Source organism: Anguilla rostrata, chromosome 15, assembly GCF_018555375.3.
Source record: "Anguilla rostrata isolate EN2019 chromosome 15, ASM1855537v3, whole genome shotgun sequence".
Taxonomy (NCBI): Eukaryota; Metazoa; Chordata; class Actinopteri; order Anguilliformes; family Anguillidae; genus Anguilla; species Anguilla rostrata.
Window position 1 is genome coordinate 4009444 of NC_057947.1, and position 18894 is coordinate 4028337.

Consider the following 18894-nt stretch of genomic DNA (forward strand, 5'->3'; position numbering starts at 1 on the left):
CCACAGATGAATAAGGTTTTTGTTGGTCAGACATCAACACAAGCCGAATAAAAACACTTGCACTTTGACAAATGCCCTCACAGTGTGTTCAAAGGGGGTGTAAATGAAACGGACAGTTTGGAATGAGAGAACCCTGGCATAGGGCATTCTATTGGTGCTGAAGTGAACATGTGACATGGAATCCCCCAGGGAGAGCGAAATGAAGAAACACAAGGTCAAGTTACTGGAATGCATGCAAGAAGCAAATAGTAGTGTTGCTTTGGAATGGTTCTGTGAAATATTTGATGAAATATTTGTTGAAACGTGGTATAATTTTGATATAAGTAATTTAGCAGATTTAAGCAGTTGTGTATTTATAAGGGTTTGCTGTATGCTTTTCATATGTAAGAAACAACTTACATTCTTACATTTCAGAGGTTTTTCTTGAGTTTCTATGTCTAAACTTTGGTAACTTTTGGTATCCCTTATTTTTAGCATGCTTATTTGTGAGTGCCTATATTAAACCCACAAATGGTTCTTTTCAGTACATTTTGGGCCCAAATAATGTACATGTTAGATAAGAAATGTGAACTGTAGTTTTAAAATATAATTTGTATTTCACTTACATTGATAATGCTTCAATAATTACTCATTATGATGGGTCAATATAAGTAAAAAAAAAATAATAATTTTGTTTACGTAGTGTATGCATTAAATCTTTTGATTTAATGCATACACTACGTAAACAAAATTATTATTTTTTTTTTACTTATATAAGACCCCTCTTTCCCCCTTTCAAATTAGTTCATTTAAATTGTACACGAGCAGATTTTCCCTAGGATATGGTATTGTGTCATCAAATTTAAATAAAAACAATAATACTCTGTATTAATGGCTCTATTGAGACAGCTACGGTACATTGGGATGGCAGCACATAATCACCGTGATTGCCTTTAACAAACAGCTACCTTTGCAGCATATCTACATATACCCATCCATCCATTATCTATGCCCACTTATTTATTCCTGGTCAGGGTCACAGGGGGGTTCTGGAGCCTATCATTTTGGGAGAGAGGCAGGAGTACACCGCCACCAATCTATCGCAGGCCATATCTATATGTAGATATACATAATATACTTATAGAATGGCCTTGCTTCTATCATTTTTCTGCAGTGCTTCCTTGTCATGCATTTTATTTGAATTCTGAAATAATCTTTAATGAAATATAAAGAGAGATTGCCCCAAGTATGCCTTTTTCATAAAGGTCTCCCATTTATAGATGTGTGGTTATAATACTTATAATACTTATAATACTTATTTATTATGAGTATCTAGTGGCCTGTTTCTTTTTGTAATTACCACTATGTGTGGGTTTATGGTGTTTTTTCTTGTTTTGTATTCTTTGCATGTTGAAAATAGTGTGCATAGAGTTTATTTTTGGTAGAATGCACATTAGGTAGTTTTAAGTATTGCAAAGATTGATTGATATGTCTTGTAAGTAATAGTGTCCATTTCTTAATGAAACTTGGAGTAGAATCTATTTTTCTTAAAGACTGGGGCTGCTCCAGAAATATGGTTAATTGTTCACGATATGGAATTCTTTAGCAAGTTCAGTTTCTTACTTCCTTCAACAGCCAGCTGCAAATGAATCACTTTTCTACTTTTCTTCATTGTACTTCACATTGAACTTGTGATTTAACTTGCTCACGTTGTTTACACATAAAATGATATTCTGCTATATCAGTGTTGTACTTACGTTTTGCGATATGGCATGTTTACTGCCGTCCTGTCTTCAGTAGAAGAAGGAAACTTTCAAGATCCTGTCAACCATGTCTCCCTCTGTTTACAGTAAAGTGAGACTTCTTAGTCACCTAGAGAGCATAGTTAAAATTCAGCTAAAATGTATTACCTCAAGGATATAGAAACCCCTTCTTGAGCTTACATTGCCTTACATTGAAATGATATGCAGAACCTTTTCTGCTTTACATTTATACAAATTATGCCTTTATTAAAGGCCAGAATGTATTGTTTGTTTAATGGCACTATGATTTTTTTTATACACACAGGGTGAAATCATTAAATCATGCAGTTAAAATGTTAAAATTAATGGAAATGTTTAATTTATGATTGGCTCCAGAACTGTGACTTGTCAAAGAATTTGTTGTGTAAATAAAATTGTATTCTTCTACTGTCGTTACAGTTCTTTTTGAAAATATTTATCTTAAAATTAAATGACCTGAATGTACTTGACTATTTGCTAAGCTATCAGTGGACTCTTTCTTAGGTACACCTGCTCATTAACACAAATAGCCTCCAAATATCTAGTCATGTGACTGCAACTGAATATATAAAGCATGCAGACATGGTTTAAGAGGCTTAGTTGTTCTTTGACCAAATTTAGTTTTTGTTCGGATTTTATTTATTTATTTAGGATCCCCATTAGTTATTACCTCAGTAACAACTATTCTTCCTGGGGTCCACACAAAAGACGAGACAAGATAAGACATTCAAACATCACATTATAGACAATCCACATTATCAACAAAATGAAATAAATAAAAAAAATAAGAGAAAATAAGTAGTTCTCTCACATTCATAATGTCACCTCAACAATAAATGGTTAAAGCAAATAATACAGTTAGTAGGCTAGGTATATATAAGTACTGTATATATAACTGCCCAATACTACTAGTGCATAGTGAAGGATTGTCGGTGCCAGATATGGTGGTTCCAACAGGAAACAGCTGCCCTCCTGGGATTTTCACACATTGCAGTCTCTAGAGTTTACAGAGAATAGTGAGATAATGAAAACATGCAGAGAGTGGCAGTTCTGTGGGGAAAAACACCTTGTTAATGAGAGAGGTCAGTGGAGAAAGGGCTGTCTTGTTCAAGCAAACAGAAAGGCCACAAATGTTTAAATAACAGCTGTTTGCAACAGTGCTGTGCAGAAGAGTGTCTCTGAACGCAGAATGCTTCAAACCTTGAAAACCTGTTCCTGGAGATCTGCCATCCTGTAGAGCAGGGGTGGCCAACCCTGGTCCTGGGGAGCCGCAGGGTCTGCTGGTTTTTGTTTTCACCTTAAATACAACGACCACTTAGACAAAAGAAACCAGGTGAGGTGAGTTAACTGTGTAATCAACTGCTTTAATTGATCAATTAAGTGCCGAGTAAAAACAAAAGCCAGCAGACCCGGCGGCTCTCCAGGACCAGAGTTGGCCACCCCTGCTGTAGGGATTCACTAAAGTGGCTTGTACAGTCCCCGGATTTCAATCCAATAGAGCACCTTTGGGATGAGGTGGAATATAATGAGGTTTTTTGCCTGAAGAAGGCATATGTGCTCAGAAATTTCCCTATACTTTAAGACCTGTAAATGTCTCCTCACCAACACGATTTGATGTTGCATTGGCAACATGACGACATAAAATAAATCAACCAGTTAAACCCGCATCATTTTCCTACCCTTGTGTAGAGTAAATTCAGCTTGCATAAAAAATACCTTGAAGAATGCATAATAACAAAGAACAAGTCAACAAGCGTCAAGATTTGTTTTCATTTATTTAAAAGCCTGGACTTGTGGAAAACAAAAATGTAATTAAATTAAATTAAACATTGCAGATCTCATTCTCATTGGGATAAAAATCAAAATACATTTTAATAGCCATTTAGCAAATGTTTGTGCAAATAAGAATCTGGAATCTTTTCATTTGTGTTGATTTCCATGGTTAGATCAACCAGATCAAAGCTGAATTGAACACAACAGGCACATTTAGTCGAGTTACAATTATTATGAAACAATTTAAGACTGAATTTAACTCCTTTTTTCCCCCCAATACATACTTTTGCAATAAACCACAATAAATACACCGTTTCAATATAATTTGTAATAAATACTGAAATTATACATACAGCAGAATAACACTGACTCATATGCCACCTCCCTGTTTGCCAGTTCTTATATTTTTGGCTCAAACCTAAAAGGTATATGCCAATCATTCACCCCTGCAGTACATGTAGATGCCACCATAATTTATCTATTTGAAAAAGTAATGATGGTAATACTTTATCAGAGAATCAGTGGAGCAGTTAAGATTTTATTAAATATTTAGTGATGCCAGTTTTGTGGGAATCTTTAAACCATCAGTGCAGTGATTTTACCTGTCAAAGGCTCTTTTAATAGCTAATTTTTTGTGAGGATTCCTTTTGAAATTTGGTGTATGTACTATGAATCAGCATATTAGAACTTATATCAGGAGCACATCCACTTTATAAGAATAGCCAGGAAGTGTCTGAGTTAATATTTTCTATAATCATGTCCAGTGTTGGGCTTCACTGGCTATGATGATGGCACAACTGCCGACAGCCAATGAAAAATATACGATTCAATAGCATAGCAAGTGGAAACCAAGTGTCCAAGTGTAGAGCCAAGACATGAGCACAGACCCAGAGGTAAAGTACACAACAGACAGAAGCAGTTGAGGAGGTCAGTGCTGCAGCAAGGTCAGGAAAGTTCTGATCTACCCACTGACACCTATCAAGACAAATGACAGAAGCACAAGAGAGAGAAAGAAATAGTGTTTTGACAAAAATACAGTAGGTGATTTTGTATGCCTTGAAATTAAAACCTTCATAGTACTGCTCACCAGCAGGTGGCACTGTAACTAAGCTTAAATGCTCAGAAAGTGTTGCAGTCATCATATGGTGGTCATACAAATGGTGATATTCTCCTCCAATTCCAGAGCAGGCCACACATAAGGTGTTGGGTTCATAATGGGTGTGCTAGGCATAACTGATAAACAGAGTACTGATAACAGTACATGCTGATTGGTCAACAATGATCTGTTTGGCATTGTAAGTGCAGATGATGAAAACGATAAATGATCTGAGGATTGTATAATATCAAGAGTAATGGAAAAGCCACAGAAATAAGGAGATTTGTTTTGCTGTGTGACGTCACTCAACATATAGATGGTGCTAATGCCCTTGGTGTAGAAAATACTTTTTAAAATCCATTTTACTACATTGTAAAAATATTTTAAAGTTATGCTCCCACACACTGTATCTTGCACAAACTCTTATATTAAATAACAACAAACGTTTCGAAGTGCCCAAAACATTTATTGTTATTTAATAAGAGAGTCAGTGCAAGATAGTGTGCAGGAGCATATATTTTTAATACATTTACTCTTTTCTCCAAGCACCTGTTTTTTCTATTTTTTTACTTTTGTCCGGTGTGCAAACCTCATTTTCATTTCAAGTTACTACAGTGTAGACACACAGTGCATGTATGTGTGTTTGTGGTGCGGTCAAAGCCATTGTAAACATAACAATCACATAGCTGTTCATTGCACTCTCTTTCCAGATGCTATTGCACTCTCAAGGAATAGATATTTAAATTATTCAGAAATACGTTTCCTATGTTTAAATCTTTCATCTTTGTATGAACACAAACAGCATCCATGTTTTCTCCAAGTGCGGACTGCATGGCTTCATGACAACACTTACGATGAATAACCATGTTCAATCTACTATAGTTTATCGCTCTCATACACAAAGTACCATACACAAGAAAGTGCTATTGGCCCTTTTGTGAACCATTCAGTTTTATCTAAACAGCTTATGACCTCGACTGATTCAAACATCAAATTCAATTTTGGTTCCGACAGAATTTTGGCCTATCAGGTAATATACCCTGTACTTGTAGAGAACTTGCAAATGTAGCTAATATGTGTAAGACCCATCACATCTTAAGCTAAAAGATGTATTATCGTTGATAGAAGGAGGTTGCTTCCAGCACACTTTTAGGGCACATTCTATGGTGGGGAAAAAACAGTAAAATGATTGGTTGGATTTACCAGGCATTTGAAAATCAGCATTACGGTGGTCAATCACTATGAATGATTTGTGCTTGGAGCATAAAACTTCAATCCCAGGGAACCACTTTGGAAAAAATGTTCCCCTTTCAGAAAATATTAATTTCAGTTCCAATTTGACATACATGTTCATTGGCATTTCTCATGATATATCACAATGCCCTTAATGTGTGTCAAAATGCCATGATTGAGAATCAGTGTTCTCGCTTTATATGATAATGTACAATAAGGCTATATCAAAAAGTGATTGCTGGAAATTAATCCTTTTTTTTTACAGCTTTCTGTCATTCTTTCATGTTGCCATAGCAAACACATTTTTACATTGCCTTTAGAAATGATCTAAGCAAATTCATGAAAAATAAACATTAGAAGAGACGCTGAAAATCAAGTTAAATTACACCTGTGGTCAACAAATTTCATCATGGTTCAAGTACTTTAAGAAAATTACATGGCAACTGCCCCCTCTCAGATGCAAGCATAGAAAAGTGCAAGTTGTGTATCTTTGTTTTTTTAAATTAATGTATCAGATCGATTTGTGCTTCTGGCATTTTAGCCAAAAGCAAATGACAACCAAAATATTCAGTGCCAGTTTCATGCTTTTACAAACGATAGAAAAGCACACAGTAGATGTGACAACGGCTAAAATATTGTACAGTACATTGATACAGATTTATATAAACCCATATTGTCAATGTCATAAATGTCATCAAGCTCAAAAATAACATGCTTTTCATTATCAAAATGTATATTTTTACATACACTTCATTAACCCATAAATACACTGCAACGATACTTTTTTCAACACACTGACACGTGGACATATAAAAGTCCTATCAACAATATTTACTTAAAACTAGAACTTTTGTTTTGAGATTGCTTTCCTTTGAGATACTTACATTAAACTGCCCTAAAGCTCACAATTTGTATTTATTGGTTCTCATTTTGCATTTTAAATCGTTGTTCCAAAAGGAAAAATGTGTTTGGAGCTTGAACCATCATGTAAAACAGGCAAACATTTAAAAATGAAATTTTCAAGTAAGCTTCCATTTGCTTCCAACAAACGAAAAAAATGATCCCTATTCTTTTCTCCATTTTCTCTGTAAATCATCTTTGTGTCAGTATCTGTAAAAAGCGCTATACAAATAAAATGAACTGAAATTTAGGTAAATGCCAGATTCATACTTCCCCGCAAATCGCATCGTTTAATCACACGATCATTACCTTCGATTGTTCACTTAAATTGATTAAACCAATATTCCTAAAATGGCCGGGGCACACTTAAACCGGCGTGACTTTTGGAAAGCTCTCTAGAGACAGATGGTTCTTCTTGCCCTCTGTCAAAGAGGAGCTGCCGGACAGGCCGCTGGAGCCGTCCTCGGGCTGCGCGGACACGAAGCAGTTCCCGTCGCCGGCGTAGCGGCCCTGCGAGTTATTGTTCAAGTAGTTCTGGAACTCCATCTTGGAGCGGACGCCGGGCTCCTCGCCGTAGACCCCGCTGGGCTGGACGTTGCTCTCCTGGTCGGGCGCGCAGTGGAGGACGACGGAGGGCCCCCCGTTGGCCGGAGGGAAGTGGTGGGCGGCGTACTGTTCCTCGGGCCGCCCGGAGAAGGCGGCGTACTGCTCCGAGCCGGCGTCGAAGGGGCCGAGGGGGGGCGCGGAGTCGCCGCGGCTGGCGGCTCTGTCGCGGAAAGGCGAGGCCTCGGCGTAGGGCTCGGGGGTTCGGCAGCCGTTGACGGCGACCGCGGCAGCGCCGGAGTTCTGCATGGGGTAATAGTCGGCGGAGGGGCCGGCGAAGTAGCCGTTAGCGCGGCCGTCGCGCGCCGCCGCCTCGGAGAAACAGAGCACGGACGAGAGGGGCACCACCTCGGTGTGGGACACCGGGGGCATGCTGACCCGGTCCTCCGGGTCGTCCGACCTGTCCTCGTCGTCCTCGTCTTCCTCGGTGTCGCTGGCGGCCAGGCTCTGGGTGCTGGAGTCGGTGAGGCCGCTGCACAGGCTGTCGCCGTCCTCTTCGTCCTCGTCTCCGTCGTCCTCCTCGTCATCGTCGTCCTCCTCGTCGTCGTCATCCTCGTCCTCCTCCTCTTCCTCCTCCTCGACGGGCTCGTCCATCTCCTCGGCGGCCTGCAGGCGCATGAGGGCGGCCTGCGGGACCCCGTCCGCCAGCGGGTACTCCAGGCCCCGCTGGGCGTGCGCCAGGGGGCCGCCGTCTCCCGGGTAACCGTTGGGGGCGGAGTCCTTGTGCAGCTCGCGGCTCTTCTCCAGCTCCAGCTTCATGATGGTGTGCAGGAAGTGAGTCCGCACCCGGATGGGGTTGAACTCGATTCTGCCGGCAGTGTTGCTGCAGCCCTCCTTGGAGCAGCCGCAGGGAAAGGACATGCGGTCCACCTGAAAACACCAGACCGAGATGCTTACTGACGAATCAAACGGCGTCTCCGCCAGGGGTTTGCAGCATACAATTCAGCATACAATTTCAGTGTTCAGCATACAGTTCAAGTGTTCAGCATACAGTTCCAGCGACAAGGGTCTTATACTTGCTTGTGGGGAAGGCAGCTAGGGTACGTCATTAACAACATTATTATTGTTACCAGATTAGTTGCAGTTTAACTACATAGGTATAGCTGCAACTTACTGTAAAGTGTTACCGGAGATGAATGACAAAAGCTATGAGGAAACACTTAAAATGCTTAATCTCTTCAAGCTTAGTAAAAGCAGACTTATGGATGGTTTGATTGAAGCTTTTAAATTCATAAAGGGGATTAATAAAGTGAACTACAAGACATTCTTCAGGCTGAGTTCTATTAGTAGAATGAGGGGGCATAAATTGAAATTAGTAAAAGGTAAATTCTGTATAGATATTAGGAAGAATTTTTTTCCCGCAGAGAGTAGTCAATGTGTGGAATAGCCAGCTAGGTCACATAGTAGAGGCAGAAACTCTGGGGGTTTTCAAAACTAGGCTTGATACACTGTTAGATACTATCTAGTCTGTAGGTAATCAGAGCACTAGGTACAATTTAGTCAGGAAAATTGCAAGCATTGCTGGTGCTGAATGGCCTGTTCTCATCATTATGTTGTGCTACGGTATGCTATGCTATGCTATGCTATGTTATGTTATATTATGCTATGCTATGTTACGTTATGTTGTTATGTTATGTTATGCTATGCTATGCACGTTATTTATGCTATGCTATGCTATGTTACGTTATGTTGTTATGTTATGCTATGCTATGTTACGTTATGTTATGTTATGTTATGTTATGTTATGTTATGTTATGTTATGGTATGCTATCCTATGCTATGTTACGTTATGTTATGCTATGGTATGCTATGCTATGCTATGTTACATTATGTTATGTTATGGTATGCTATGCTATGTTACGTTACGTTACGCTACGCTACGCTACGTTATGTTATGTTATGCTATGCTATGTTATGTTATGCTATGCTATGCTATGTTACGTTATGTTGTTATGTTATGCTATGCTATGTATGTTCTTGGAGGACAGGACGAGGAGGTGGTTTTTTTCGGGGCGCGCACCTGGCACTTGATCCCGGCCAGGCTGCAGGCGCAGGTCTCGGGGTCGCAGAAGAGCCTGCAGTCGCAGCCGCAGTCCTCCCGTGACACGCGGATGGTGCGCAGCTCGTGCTTCTCCTCCACGTCGATCTTCTTCACGCCGGATGAGCGCAGCAGGGCCCGCCGCTTCCTGGTGGTGAGCGGCTGCAGGAAGAAGTACTCGTCCACCTCCGCGTTGTCCAGGTCGATGTCGTCGTCCGAGATGTCGTCCACCGTCAGCACGCTGGCTTCCTCCGAGTCCACCGTGCCGTTCTTCGTCAGCTGAAAAGAGGAGGATCAAATTCTCTCGACTGCAGCAGGAAGGGTGAGCAACATGAAAAGTCTCAAAAACAGTCACACACAGCTGGAAATAGTCACAAAATATACTTGGCTCTGATTTGTCCATTACATTACAGGCATTTAGCAGGCATTTTATCCACAGTCAAAACTTTGAGGTTAAATCAACTTCATTCTGATCAAGTACAGCTGCATTCACCTTGAATTCATATATAACTTTGTATAAGTTCAGTTAATGCTGATTACATTACACTACAGGCATTTCTTATCCAGAGGAACTCCTTACCCATTACACTACACTGCCACCCTACCTTGAGTTTAATAGAGTTGAGCTTCTCCTCCTTCAGGTGGTCCCTGAGCATGTCCCTGTGGATCCTCTTCTGCTCCAGGGCGAACTCGCCCAGGGTGTACTGGCGGACGCAGCTGTGGCGGCTGGCCATGCCCAGGCTGCTGCCGCCCTGGCTGGGCACGCTGGTGAAGCCCTGGCGCCGGCTGAAGTAGTACACCGTCACCTTCTCGAAGTGGACGTTCCTCCGCCTCATGCGCTTCTCCCGCTTCAGGATCGACGCGGCTGAGCCGAGATAAGGCACGGGGTTTTCCGGTCAGCGGCCTTGCTTTGTTAACCAAATAAGTCTGCTTTAACCAAATCAGGGGGGTGCAGTGAACGGCAGGATCGTTAGGTGATTTTGAACAAAGGGGTGAAATGACTCCTCCGACATATAGATGGCAGTAGAGTCAAAACAAAGCCAGCAAAAGAAATGTGTCCATTCATTAATACCCTACATTCTTAATTCCTGCACTGACTTCGCTCATCACCCCTTTTTGACTGTCCACCATCCACAATAAACATGCTCACCGTCACTCACAAGAAATACGTCCATTATCCACTGATATTTTGTTAATTTGTCGTATTATGTATTTTTAAAACTTGGCATATCAAATTCCCACTTTAATTTGAAAATGGCAAATTAAATATTTACAGCTGTGTACATGGGGCGACCCCAGCTGTTGAAGTGGGCATAGACAGCCGTGGTTCTTCTCCGAAATGCACGGTGTCTCCAGCCTGCCAGCTATCCACAGAGCAGAGTCAGAGGAACACATTTCCTGTGTGGCTTTGGCAAGTAGCCCTCAATCAACCAGCAGGGGTCGCTAGAGAGCGATGAAACACAGGCCTTCACACAACTGAACATTGCCATCCCTGGGCAATGCTATCGCTAATTACACGTCGTCCCGTGGGACAGTCCAGATTTGATCTGAGACCCTAGGGCTCATCCATTCACCAGAGAACGGTGCCTTAACCCAGTGAGCCACCCAGCAGCCCAAGAAAACCATATTTTTTAACAGTAAAAATTGTTGGCAGCAAGTAATTCAGATTCATACTGAATTCGGTACACTTTGGATTACTGCTTACAATTGTATTTACAACTCTATATCCCTTTAGAATATTTATATTGCTGCATGGTATCTAGTCATTGTACTCCAAGTGCTCATTTGCTACTTGCATTGTGTACATTCCGTTTAATATTCACTGGGCTCAGTGAGCGGTAAATTCTCCTTTTTTCTATACTCCTTCAAAAGGGGAAAAAAAGGGCTGTCAACACGAAGCATGAATGCCCCTCTTCCCGGCTTGGGTCAGGAGAGAAAGCGTTTTACCGAGCCCCCGTCGCTGCTCTTGATGTCAGACAAACAGAATAAATGGGAACCAGCTGGTTCAGACAGCTGAGGAGCCACGAGGAAAACACGCTGAGAACTAATGTTACGAGGACCTGCGGTGACCTCCGCTCACAGACAGACTAGTCTCCCATAGCAGTGACCTCCGCTCACAGACAGACTAGTCTCCCATAGCAGTGACCTCCGCTCATAGAGGGACTAGTCTCCCATAGCAGTGACCTCAGAATCACAGAGGGACTAGTCTCCCATAGCAGTGACCTCCGCTCACAGACAGACTAGTCTCCCATAGCGTACCTCCATCAAGAGGGACTAGTCTCCCATAGCAGTGACCCACTCACAGAGGACTAGTCTCCCACTAGCAGGACCTCCGCTCATAGAGGGACTAGTCTCCCATAGCAGTGACCCTCCAGAGGACTACTCCCATAGCAGACCCTCAAGGGACTAGTCTCCCATAGCGGTGACCTCCAAATCACAGACAGACTAGTCTCTCATAGCGGTGACCTCTGAATCACAGAGGGACTAGTCTCCCATAGCGGTGACCTCCAAATCACAGTGGGACTAGTCTCCCATAGCAGTGACCTCAGAATCACAGAGGGACTAGTCTCCCATAGCAGTGACCTCCAAATCACAGAGGGACTAGTCTCCCATAGCAGTGACCTCCGGTCATAGAGGGACTAGTCTCCCATAGCAGTGACCTCCAAATCACAGAGGGACTAGTCTCCCATAGCAGTGACCTCCAAATCACAGAGGGACTAGTCTCCCATAGCGGTGACCTCCACTCACAGAGGGACTAGTCTCCCATAGCAGTGACTTCCAAATCACAGAGGGACTAGTCTCCCATAGCGGTGACCTTAGAATCACAGAGGGACTAGTCTCCCATAGCGGTGACCTCCGCTCACAGAGAGACTAGTCTCCCATAGCGACGACCTCAGAATCACAGAGGGACTAGTCTCCCATAGCAGTGACCTCCGAATCACAGAGGGACTAGTCTCCCATAGCAGTAACCTCCGAATCACAGAGGGACTAGTCTCCCATAGCAGTGACCTCAGAATCACAGAGGGACTAGTCTCCCATAGCAGTAACCTCCGAATCACAGAGGGACTAGTCTCCCATAGCAGTGACCGCCTGGAGAACATCTCATGACTCATCCAAATATTAGGAAGGTATGCCATCCCGCCAAGTTACGCCTTGGCAGGGCGGCATGCCCCATACCTATACAGCACCGAGAGTTTGGCACTTTTCAGGGTTCCCCACAGAAATAACCACAATGACCACAGACTCTCAGCCCCTTAAAACCATTCCTTTCTGTAACTTCTGACCTCATGTCAACAGATGAAAACGTCAAATGACCACATTCTCTTCAAATGGTAAGATGGAAAAACACGGGGCTAAGTTACTTGAAATAATTTGGGAAACATTAGGTAGCACTGCTTTTGAATACAGCTTGTTTAATTTGTGTGCTCTGAGATACAGCCAATACATTTTGCACGTTTGAATGAATGACTTATAGACAGTGTTTTTTATGTGTGAGTAACTTGGAATTTTTATTTATTGAAAACATGTTTCTCTTCAGATACACTGCACTGGGGTCGGGCTTGCAAAAACAATTTAAAGCTGCCTTTTTGCATTGTAAAGCTAATAGATTCAATGAGTACACATAACTGTTTATGAAAAGTAAAACTAATTATTGCCAAGTATGGGCCTTGGGAATGCATTTCCAGGTACTCCATGGGTACCTTATGAATTCTACTCCTTGTGCAATTCTTAAAGCAGGAGTCATTTCATGTGTGTATTATAATCAGATTTATTGCCGACCATTAGGTTCATAATGCGTGCCTTAATATAACTCTGCAAACAATTAGAACGGGATGTTGCCATGACAGTGGTCTCAAAAGAACTCTGCACGGCTCCGCGGCGTTTGAGTCAAACCCGAGGCGGCTTAGTGTCTCAGGCGCCCGCCTACGCAATCGTTCTCCGGAGCCCGCCGGCTCCCACGCCGGGGTCTCAAATTTAAATTGCATTAGGCTTAAACACAGCTGCCCGGACTCAGCGTTTCCTGCAAAAAACTCTGCCCGGGGGCGGAAACTTATTCCGGAAGCACGCATGCCCGTGCGGGGCAGTGGACGCGCCGATTTACGAGAGGGGGAACTTCCTTTGAGGCGGCGGTGGTAGAGACGGTATCTTTCGGAGAAACGCGTGTCTCTCCGCAAGGCGTCTTTATTGGGGAATGGGGCGGGGGCCGGGGGGGTTTGGGCGGGAGGGGCGCTGTACCACGCACGTCTGCGCCGGGCGGACTCGAGCGCTCTAATCCCCGCGTTCTGTCTGTCGTTATCAGCAGGAACAGACACACAGCCCTGCGGGAAGCCTGGAAGAGCAGCAGCCAGACAAGAGCGCGAGACCGAGGGACCGGATTGGGTGAGCGGACCGCCAATCAGAGCTTGGGGGGGGGAGGGGTATGTAATGGCTGGAGAAAAGAGTTGTTTTATTCACAGACAGAGGTCCTCCTTTATTTGCCTTTGGAGAACATGACTGAAAGGCCATTGCTGCTGGAGGTGCAAAGAGGACCAGGGGCTATTTAAAGAGGGGTGTGAGAACAACAGCTTTAGCCAGCCGAGCCCCTTTCAGAAAGTCTTCATTTCCTGGGCCCTGTGCAGGACTCCAGCCCGTGGGCTGCGAGCAGAGGCTCATTTATCTGGCTCTGCTCACTGATGCGTCTCCTAATGAGAGGCTGCGCTCCTCGCTCCTCCGCTTTATTAAAGCGGGCCTCCGCGGCTCGGCACTCCGTCACTCCGTCACTGCCGGGCTTCATCAGGGCTGACTCAACACGCAGCGTGCAGAGGTGGAGATAATAACCCTGTCAACACTCTGCCGCCGCAATCTTTCTCTGCTCCCGGGCAATCTACTGCTCATCTAGGTAAGACAAGTACAACGGAGCCAGCTTCACCAAAGACATTACAGCCACTTGGCAATACCGTAATACAGCTACTGGTAAAATATTCAAGTTTTACATGGGTTGGGAGCAAGACTGCTGAGACATTGAATTCTGGACACAATTTAAAGTAAGAGTGTACAACGCCATTCCTGAAGGGTGTGGAATGTGGAGATATTGCTACACGTAATTATTCTGGCTAAATTAACAGCTGCATACACCAGTGCTGGTTCACTCCTACCACCACAGTAAAACATTACCACCAAGGAAACACCCCATCCGGTCTCGCCTTAGCCCTCGTTTTCGACCAAATTTAAGGTAACGATTTCCAGCACAAAAAAATGTAAATTTATCATTGACTGCTGCTAAATAAATTCACAGAGGAACAGTAATGAAAAGCTGCCTCCATAGTAAGATCCTAGACTGACCACTAGCCTTAGCTACATCGATATCAGAGACTGACTAACCTATATGCTACTGCTAGTTAAAAACCTACGCCCCTGACGAGACGACACAATGTGCTACGTCGCGAAAAAATAATTACTCTTGCACGATCAAATTTTGGAGAACAGAGCGTAACCCTAGATGCGTTTGTGAGTGTGTTCACGTGCGAGTTGAAAAATAGTATTTCGCTAGCTAGCCTTGTGCAATGCCTACCATGAACACCATGTACCCCAAGGCGAAGGGGCCATCACGGGAAAGCGGACCAATTCGCGATGGGGCTGCGGTGTGGTTCAGGCGGTGTATGAAGGGCTGCCTACAGCTCACCGTAGGGGAGGAAGCGCTCCAGCGCCGGCCGGAGGGTTGAAGCTGTCGCTGCTGTCCCCGCTCTCGCCGCTGCAGGCCTCGTCATCTGACTCCCGCGAGGACGGGCAGGGCGACGCGCCGTCCACCTCCTGGAACTTCCTCTTTAGTATTCCGCTCATGGCGACCGGCCGCACCTGTTAGCGCACAAGGGGAAACATTGTTTAGCGCCCAGCTGGCACCCGCCGCTACCCTCAGCGCGCCCAATTAGTACAGACTCCCGGAGACCCCCCTACCCCCCCCCCCCCACCTCCTTCCACTTCACCGTCATTCCTCAGGCGATTGATCGGCGAGCCGTAGAAGGCTGCAGGCCAGGAGGAGAGAGGCTGCTAATTGTGAGGGATCCCTCACGCTCGGGAAGCCCGCTCTGTCACGTTTAATTGAGTGACCAGTGAAGTTCCTTCTCTCAGCGCGCCCCAACAATGGGCCTTATAAAAAGCCACTTTGACCCCTCTAAACGGCAGATTTGTTTGTGTGTGTGTGTGCACACGCGTGTGATTGCATGTGTGTGTGTGCGCACACGCGTGTGTGTGTGTGTGTGCGTGCATGTGGGCACACGCGTGTGTGTGTTCGTGTCTATGTTTGTGTGCGTGCATGCGCGTGGGTGCACTTCTGTGTTTACCAATAATCATTATACACAACCGCATATGCTCAAACTGCATTTCCTCAAATGGACACGACTGGATATTAACACCAGCACAGGCTCAGAATAAGATAAGGACAGTATATCTGGGTATACCCCGTGTATACTCTGTGTGTGTATGTGTGGGAGTGACAGAGGGAGAGAGAGAGATGAATATGAATAATAAATCCAGCAGCTCTTACAGTGTGAGGGCGTGAAATTGATAACCCGCTCGGTCGCGCGGCGAAGCAGTGAGGTGCGTGTGAAAATAAAGCGGTTTAGTCACACACGGGCTCCCCGCTCGGCACGGGCCCGGACAGACACGGTGAGTCACCGCAGATAAGTCCTGGGTAAACAATGTGAGCGCTTTCAAATGGACCGTGTCCAAGCGGGGAGGGGGGGGGGGTGGGGTGAGGGGGGGGGGCGCGCCGGGCCCGATCTCCTCGGTACAGATTGGCTGGCTGCGTCAGTGCCAGGTAGCAGGCCCTCGCTCAGCACCTCCCTCCACAGCGGCCGACTTCATTAGAAACAGAAGAGATTTAGGACACAGGCCTCCCCGTGGGCGCCGGGCTTATGGAAATATTGTGTTTCCATGGCGCTCTCAAGTCTCTCTCTCTCTCTCCCCTGTCTCTCTCTCTCTCTCTCTCTCTCTCTCAAATTCCAATTCAAATGGCTTTATTGGCATGAATGGGAATCAGCCATTGTTCACAAAGCAACAAGATATACAATAAACACCAAATACTTGTAAAAAAATAATAAATAGAAATAAATCATTTTTTATTATTATTATTATTATTATTATTATTATTATTATTATTATTATTATTATATATACAATTTTTCTGGTTAGGACTATGTTACTTTGTTCATTTTCTCTCTCTCTTAGCTCATGGGTGGCTGCCCCCCCCCCCCGCTCTGCATCATACGGTCTACTGTGCTCCATTCACTTCCTGTGATCTTATATGCTGTTTCCATTCTGATTCTGCAGATTAAAATAAGCAGACTGAATATTCACAATGCGATATACAAAAGCTGTTTGGCATGCTAAATTAAAGTGAACAAACACATACAGAAATCAGGAACGATCTGAAATACTGTACATGGAAAGATATGACGGTAAATGTAATGGGTGTTAAATAGGGTCGTTCTAATTAAAAATCTGACTGTCAGAGACACTTCAGATATTCAGCTCAACAAGCACTTCTGGTTATCTGATCTTTTTAATTCCGTGAATTTAGCCAAGGCTCTGCTGCAGTTTAAACTACATTGCTTGTTTTCCTGTATTTTGAGAAACAGAATGAAGCAAGTGTTTCAAGTTTTTAAGATTTCTCAAAAATTACTGTTGTCTCAGTGGCCACTGACTTAAATGTGAAGACAGCATGCAAAAGATCAGCATAAACACGCTGCAGTTAGATTGTATTGTGTCTACAGAGCTATAAACTAGAGCAGGAGAGACACATTAGTCCCCTAGACGCGATCAATTTTGTTACCAGGAAGGAACACTGCTTTTACCTCCCAGTTTCCAAAAGACATGATTATTTTGCATACAAGATACAATACTGTTGTACATGAACCTGTACGAAAGAACATTACTAATAAAATAATCATTATTGTTATTATTCTGATTATCATTAATTATCATTATTTTAGTAGTAGTAGTAGTTGTTGTAGTAGAAGTAGTAATAGTAGTGTGTTTTCACTAGTATATACATATATTTACATTTACCTATAATTGAAAACAAATGTTATAACCTTATCATTCCTAAGTCTTGGCTCTTTATAATACTAGTAGCAACCGCACGACTGGGACTTTTGTATTACTTCAAGCAGAAATAGAAAAGCTCAAGAGAGAGGGGGGGGGGGACTCAGGGCGCAGCTTAACATGTCAGCGTTCGGTACGGTATCTGCCAAAACTGCTTGTTTGGGAGTTCCATTCAGGGGAGCACCGCTCCCGTGGAAACAGCTCCCCGCTGTCAGTTGATTAGAGAAGGCAGCGCCGTTTCCCGTAGAGCGCGGAGAGAACTGTAGAAACCGAAGCAAATGAACCTGCCGAGAGGGACGGTCTCTGTGAGTCAATCCGCGGTCACGCGCTGGCGCTGACCGGCCGGTTGCTAACGGCAGGAGCGCGGCACGATGCCTAACATGGTCATCAGCTGTTTAAGGAAACCGCTCCCAGGCGGCTTGGCTCCTGCAGACAGGGGGCCGTCGGACTGGTAAATAATCGCTGGGTCGAAGGCTTTCTGTTGGAGCGCGCGGTAGATGAGAAATCTTTAAATGAGGCGCCAGAATCATTTCCTACGCTAATTCGTATATGATATTTCCTGTGAATATGAATCAACAGCCGTATGGAACGTATGAAAGTACTGTGTAGAACCGTCTGACGTGTACAGCCGTAATTATGAATCGACAATGATGTTCACTAATAATTCTGTATTAAGACCACATACGGTACAAAAAATTGTCAGCTGAAATTCCAAGGCTAATATGTTTTCCTGTTTCATTATTTCTTATGTATCAACAGATTTACTGTTTGAATTGTTCTTATATCCTAATTAAATGTGAATTATATTAATAAGCTGGTTCTCTGTCTGCAACAGTTACACTGACTTGGTTCATGTGTACAAAAAATGGATTTATTAATTAGTTTTATAAGAGTCCTCAGTGCCTATTCCTCTCACATAATGTTCCATAGACCTCAAATTACCAATTACCCCTAGACATTTTGCCAGCGTACCTGGGACTGTTATTGATCTTCAAACACAGGCAAAGTATGCAGAAAGGCAAAGAAAGACAGAAATAATGCAGTCTGTCTGGCTGCGAAATATAGTTCTATGACTCCATAATGATCGTGATCAGGGCCCCTTGTTGAAAACCCATTTGTGTTCGTAGCCCAAGGCACTGGCTGTGCTTTGCTTTGATAACCAAAATGGTTTCCATGACAACTATAGTATACTTGCACCATTAGTGAAAGCAATTCCACAATTGAACATCAAGCAACCGCAAGGTTCCCTGTTCAAACTATGGATATTTAAAATGTACCTTACCGATTCAAATTACACAACAAAATTACAAGATTACATAGTCTGAAGACTGAAATGTCACGTTTTCCTTATGATGGTACCAATAATTCTTATCATGTATTATGTATGGAAGCACATAACCATGTGTCCA

The 18894-nt window shown here is 43.6% G+C and overlaps 1 protein-coding gene across 1 annotated transcript; it reads right to left on the reverse strand.

The window, feature by feature from the left end:
- Nucleotides 1–3516: 3516 nt before the first annotated feature.
- LOC135240804 (cysteine/serine-rich nuclear protein 3-like) lies at nucleotides 3517–11625 on the reverse strand. Its single transcript, XM_064310744.1, has 3 exons — nucleotides 10009–11625; nucleotides 9386–9682; nucleotides 3517–8235 (listed from the first exon to the last, which is right to left on the reverse strand). The coding sequence occupies exons 1-3, from the start codon at nucleotides 10237–10239 to the stop codon at nucleotides 7129–7131; spliced, it is 1635 nt and encodes a 544-aa protein (XP_064166814.1). The 5' UTR covers nucleotides 10240–11625; the 3' UTR covers nucleotides 3517–7128.
- Between the last annotated feature and the right edge of the window lie 7269 nt (nucleotides 11626–18894).